The 6,132-nt window shown below is 48.9% G+C and overlaps 1 protein-coding gene across 3 annotated transcripts in view; it reads right to left on the bottom strand.

Annotated features, from left to right (window-relative positions):
* The window catches only part of LOC119436447 (GTPase-activating Rap/Ran-GAP domain-like protein 3), a 444,125-nt gene extending 438,331 nt beyond the window's left edge, over positions 1 to 5,794 (bottom strand). Inside the window, exons 1-2 of one of the 3 annotated variants that reach the window (XM_049657852.1) lie at positions 5,474 to 5,611; positions 3,816 to 3,889 (exon numbers count right to left, since the gene is read on the bottom strand). Coding sequence is in view for 2 of the 3 variants with exons in the window: in XM_037703297.2 (XP_037559225.1) it covers positions 5,474 to 5,736 (263 nt within the window). In the remaining variant the exon portion in view is untranslated. Of the gene's footprint in view, positions 1 to 3,815; positions 3,890 to 5,473 lie in introns of all 3 variants that reach the window. The other 2 variants (XM_037703297.2, XM_037703295.2) reach the window with 2 other exon arrangements.
* Between the last annotated feature and the right edge of the window lie 338 nt (positions 5,795 to 6,132).

Below are 6,132 nucleotides of genomic sequence, written 5' to 3' on the forward strand. Positions count from 1 at the left end.
AGTGAGTGCAATTGGTCACACAACTATGAAAAGATAGATTGGCCAGAAGAAAACCAGCTGTTGGATATGAACGAACCTATAAAACTGATCTGTAGCCAACACTGTTTCGTGTCTTTTATGTTGCAAGTCAAATCAAAGCCTGCGAACACGACAGCTTTCGGCAAGCCAGTACAGGGTACCTTCAATCTTCAGGCGTGACGTCATGAACATGTGGCAGCGTTAACGCCTGGACGCTGAGTGCAGTGCTGTAGGCACGGCAGGTGGTCGTTCCCATCGCCTGAGACGCGCGCATAAGGATCACGGAGTAATTAGCGCAAAGCCCTGCACAAGTTGTACCGGCGCGGGTTCAGGCCAAAGGACGCAAGCAACAAAAACTTTCGTGAGCTCTCTGCCTACCAACATTCCCGAAAGCGGTGAGTGCCAGCTAACGAGTGCGGCGTCTGTGCTTTCTTCTTCTTTAAGCACCATGCTGAGCCGGCAGATGTTTGATCATAGGAAAATTGGTATATTTCTGGAGTGCTTTGGAGTGACGTTTCCGATGTGCTTGCCATTGCGTCGATGACTTGTATTCTCGCAACGGACGTGCCCGCTTTAGCTAACCATATTAAACACATCCTGCAGGAACGATGAAAGCATGTACCAAATACTATGCACACTCAATGCAAGAATCTCTCTCTATCTTTTGCTTTCTTAGCTGTATATCTGTAAATAAAACTTGTTATTTTTTCAGGGTTCGTTTATTATGACTTTTTCTGAAGTTAAATTATCACGTCACACAACTGGTTCTAACATTTGCATTCAACACTTTAAGTAAGCGGCAACCACCTTGTCCGCTGCACAACTAATATGGGTGTCACACGGTGCATTGAAGAAGGTTACTAACGAAGCAGAGTCTCTTCCACTACGCCTTTTGGCACCTCAAGCCTTGTTAACGCAGCTTTTAAGGCTGGGCGAGTCCCCCGCAGCAACGGCGCTTCTCCGGCGGCTAAGAGCAAGAAGTCGCTCGCATTTCCATGCAGCGCTGAACACCTTCCGATTTTTAGGATTGGAATGGCCTCAGACGGAGTCGCCTCGACCCGCCACGATGTTTCTCGGACGTTACCTGCAGCCTCAGTGTACCCCAGTGACCGGCGAAGCGAACCATTCCAACTGCCGAAGCAAAGTTTCTTATATTTGACCACTTGAGCACAGCGTATATGAAAGCCACCTACAAGTGTTCACAGACGGGTCGGTGTGCGCACAAACAGATAGCTGCGCAGCGGCATTCTGCATACCCTCCCTTGATGCGTCATGGTCTGGCCGCCTGGATCGCGTAGTTTCGCCTACAACAGTAGAAAGCGCCGCAATCGCCGCGGCTTCGCGAAAACTACGGGCCTATTCTGCACGAGATGTCGTGGTGGTGACGGACTCAATGTAAGCGTTACAACGACTACATGGTGGCCTACCTCGAGAGAAGTTTGCAAGGCACAAGACAGTCTCTGGCACTCATTAAAAATCTACTGCGCAAGTGATTTAACGTAAAATTTGAATGGAACGCATCCCACGTAGGAATTCATGGAAACGAAAAAGCTGACACTCTTTGCACGCCTAACGCTGTCATGTGTCACAAAAGTGAGAGCGCCAAACATTTTTCAGAACTCTAAGGATGCAAACCGTAATCACTTTAGGGCGATCTACAAGGCCATGAATCACACCAAGCCTGTGTGATTCATGGATTTACTCGCGCGGAAGCGACGCTGTTGTACCGCATCAGAACCGACTCGACTTGGTTATTCAAGACTGGACGTTGCACTTCCCCGCTCTGTGCGTTCTGTGGTAACATTGGCGGCATCGAACATTTAAAATTTTTTTTTTATTTCAGTATACCCTAAAGGCCCTCAGTTGGAGGCTATTACATAGGGGGGAATGCAACATCATCAAAGCTAGCATTACAACTATATACAAGGTAAAAAAGGGAGGCGAAAAACCATTAATGGCAATCACACTCTGCTCCGCAAATAGAAATAAAATATCTAAAAAAAGAAAAAAAAAAGATCGTAAGCCCAACTTGTGTCAAAGTTTCATTTTATGCAATGCAAAACAGTGAAATTTAGCACTACGAAACAGTTCTTTTTAACTGTAAGTAAATACAAAAACCGAGAAAAGAAGAAAAAACGAACAGGGAGAGGGATAAAAAGGGCGTCCTCAAGGGCGATCCCCAAGACTCCCCACCAAGACTGTGTGATCCATGGACTTGCTCGCGAGGAAGCGACGCTGTTGTACCGGCATCAGAACCGACTCCGCGGAACACCCCGGCTTGGTTAATCAAGACTGGACGCAACCTTCCCCGCTCTGTGCCTTCTGTGATGACATTGGCGACATTAAACATTTCATTTGGATATACCCGCAGTTCGACACAGAAAGAAAAGCGATAATCGACAGCTTGCAAAAGAGGGACATTACGCACAGGACCGTTGAAGACGTTGTTTTTCCCGGAGGGCTCGCGGCAATCAGGAAGAGAGTGCAACGACTGTTGATTGCCTTCCTGCGAGACAGGGGCTCATCGACACCTGGTGACACACCATTGATCTCAACTCATAGGAGGCTCAAACGAAACAATTGCCGGCTATTTTGACGCCACCTGCCTGCAACATCACCACCACCACCACCATTTTCGAACTCATTCGAACCCGATCTGGATCACATTGCTCGACCACGATTGGCTCATTTCGACAGCTTGCGCAATGGAGCCAATCGCGATCTTGAAATTCGATCTCCCTCGATCGCAGTCGAAATTATACTGTGTGGCACCCGTATAAGATGGAGTCAATCACTCCGTTTTGAATAAACACTTCTCCTCTCCGCCACGCTGCGCGGGAACATGCAAGTTTCATGAACATGTAAAATAAGTTTCGTAACGAAAAAAATCTTTATTTTTGTTCGGACCATTTGGTTAATCAGTTGTTTCCGGTGAAATGCGATACAGATAAATCGCAACGGAATGCAACAAAACGGTAACGCGAGCAGGGGGGAGGGTCATAGCGTGAAGATTTCCTAGTATGCATCTCTTTTATTAATTAAAAATTAAAAACGCTCTGTCCTCTTCTCGCATCTCTTTTCCGTTGACAACTTTTTTTACCGCTAGAAACTATGTCGCAATAAAAGCTACAGCACTAACTAGCTCACGTCTCTTCTTTAGTCACGCTACATATTGAAAACAGCCACTCTACATACATACTCAGACTGCATAGATTAAATACAGCCACTCTTTTTCAGCGAGAAATAGAGTGGCTGATATCGTTTACGTCTCTGGTTATACAAAAAAGAGGCATTGTTACAATGTTGTAAAGGGAAGAGTCAAACACATGTTTTGCAACTTAGCGAGAAGTGAGGTCGACAATCTGAGTGGCGAAATTGAGCCGATGGGAAAGAATAGAGATTGAAAAAAAGGATGTCTAATAAAACAAAAACAGCTCTGTTCAAGATGCCAAGTGCTGCGTTTTGCCCCAATCCACAGATTTAAAGAATAATAAAAAATGCTAGGGTGTTACCTGCAAAAACAACGATCTGACTAAGAGGCACGCCAAATTGGGGGACACCCCGGATTAATTATGACCACCTACCTGAGGTTCTTTAAATTGTACCTCAATCTAAGCACACGAGCGATTTTGCAAGCCCCCCCCTTCCCATCGGAATGTGGCCGCTGCGGACGGGATTGAACCCGTGACCTCAGCAGCGCAACGCCATTGAGCCACCGTGACTGGTCGAGCCTCACATGCGGATGCGACGAGCCACATACCACATTTATTTTGAAGTTCGTGGCCCTGCGCACAAACCTTCGTTTGTCGGCGTCGGCGCAGTACGGATGTCTCCTCCGATACTCCCACGTGTTGCAGGTCAGGCTCCGTCACTATCGTCGTGGAACGATATCAACAGAGATGTTAGAGTTTGGCTTCAAAGTCGAGGAGGGAACCTAGTGAAGCACGTGTTCCTCGCTGTAATGTTTCTACTGGCAGTCAGTTAACTGCCCCGTGCCGACGCCGTACTGCTGCTAAATTCTTAAGACGACGGTTGTTACATTTTACAAGAACATTCATGCCTCCGTTCACACTGTGATAGCGCCACATCCGCAGCGCTAAGCGAAAACAATCTTTATCTTTTGCAATCAAATGATAACCGGGGCATTTCATACGGTCTCATATATATTCTGCATTTTCCCATTTAAAATGGAGAGGCAGAGAACGTGCAGTTCGTACAACGATAACAGCGCCTAATCTTTCCTTTTCGCTGCACTTTGGGCCGACCCAGAGCCCCGCACCGATTCTATTTTTCGGCTACATGGCAGTAGTGCGGAAGCTTTCCCTCTTCGACCACTTTTTTTTTTTCCTGTCGCATTGACCGACTGAAAACTTCGCTTTTAAGAGCAGGCTCAACTCCCCAAAACGAGAGCTCAGGAAGCCTGTGAGGTGGTGGCTGGGCATTATGCTCGCAGGTCAATAGCGGACGTTCCTGTGACTTGGATGACGAGTTTTAAAGCTAATAACAGCTGATCTGAACTCATACAACTTAGAAGCTTAAGGTGTGCGTGAACGTATGAAGCTTGTGAAAAGAGCCGCATGGGTCACTTCAACTTGATTCCTCTCTCTGTATATCTGCTTGCGTGCTAACTAGCGAAAGATATGCGAACAGACAAACACTCGCCTGCAGTGTCTTGGTCAGACGACTCTGATATCGCTTGCATATTTGCCTTCCTTCCTAGTCACACACAGTACCTTTGCGTCGACTTTGAAGAAATGAACGACTATCTCAAGATCCGTACAGCTGAGCGTTTGTTGTTCGCATCACTCTCGATCGATTCGCTGCACCAATGTTTACTTCAACTGTCCGCTCTCTTAGTACTCTGAAAGCAACACTTTGAAAAAAAAAAAAAAAAAACTCCGCACTGACTTCCGCACTAAAGGAGAGAGCGCACGCCACTCCATCAATATTATTTGTTTACATCACTTCTGATCTGGCGCTAAAGTACGGTGAAGGAATTCCTTATGATAACACTTGCTTGCATAGTTAAAACGCATAATTCAATGCGCGGCGTCTGTTAAAAACGCGTGCTCACGGCCTCAATACCCGTACATATGGTAACGGGTTTTGTACTGGGGTAATAAAACCAAAACAGAACTATTTTATCTCTAACGCTGTCAGTTCACATTTGTCTAGTTTATAATCATTACAAACACATGCAGTTAATTGTTTCCATTATTACAACCATGGAACAGGTGGATGACATCTCGCTCACAGCTCCTACAAACGACGCTCATACCGCCGCCTGTAAAGAAGGGAAACACTGAGACGACATGGAAAAAAAAAAGTGCTTGGCGTTTGCTGAATGAAAGTCAGATGGAAGGTACGATGGTACTTTGAAACAGGCGCTGTAGACGGAAACAACCTGAGCCTGGCGGTGAAAGTTAGTTACAGCTAGCGCCTGCACGTCTCTCACCTGCCAAAGTCGAAGTTGAGTGGCACGGAGTTGACGAGGCGCAGGGGCTCCTTGAGCATGTTGTTGAGCGAAAAGCCGCCGTGGCGCGGCTTCTTACTCTGGCGGCGCACGTGCGCGGTGAACACGCGCCGCAGCCGGCTCTCCTTGTTGGCGCTGTCCGGAGCGTCCTGGGACGAGCACGGCGCGGCGCCCATGATTTCTTCGCGCTGCAGCTCGGCCAGGTCCAACGCTGAGCCACCGGCTCCCTGGTAGCGACGCAGCATCACCGCGGCTCACGCGAGCACCTACCGCGACTGAACCCGGGCTACAAACCAACCCGCCCCCTCCCACCCCCACCCCCCCCCTCTACCGGCGCTAGCCCCCTGGGCGCTAAGTCCAGCGAAAGGGTCCCCACGCTTCGGTGTTTCTGAAGCGCAGGCTCAGCCGACGCGCGCCACTCGGCCCACGGCCGCGCACGTCGAGGACTACAGTCGCACGGCGCGCGGGTACGCCGTCTGCGCGTTTCGAAAAGTGACGCGTAGCCGCGCCGCCCGTCACGTGCGCCCGGCGTCACGTATCCGCCCCCGCCTCCCGGAGCCCCGGCGCATGCGCTCGGGAACCCCGCGACAAAACGCTCCGGGATGGGCGGCATCGGCCCTCCCCCTCTTCCTCGCCACCGG

Source organism: Dermacentor silvarum, chromosome 1, assembly GCF_013339745.2.
Source record: "Dermacentor silvarum isolate Dsil-2018 chromosome 1, BIME_Dsil_1.4, whole genome shotgun sequence".
Taxonomy (NCBI): Eukaryota; Metazoa; Arthropoda; class Arachnida; order Ixodida; family Ixodidae; genus Dermacentor; species Dermacentor silvarum.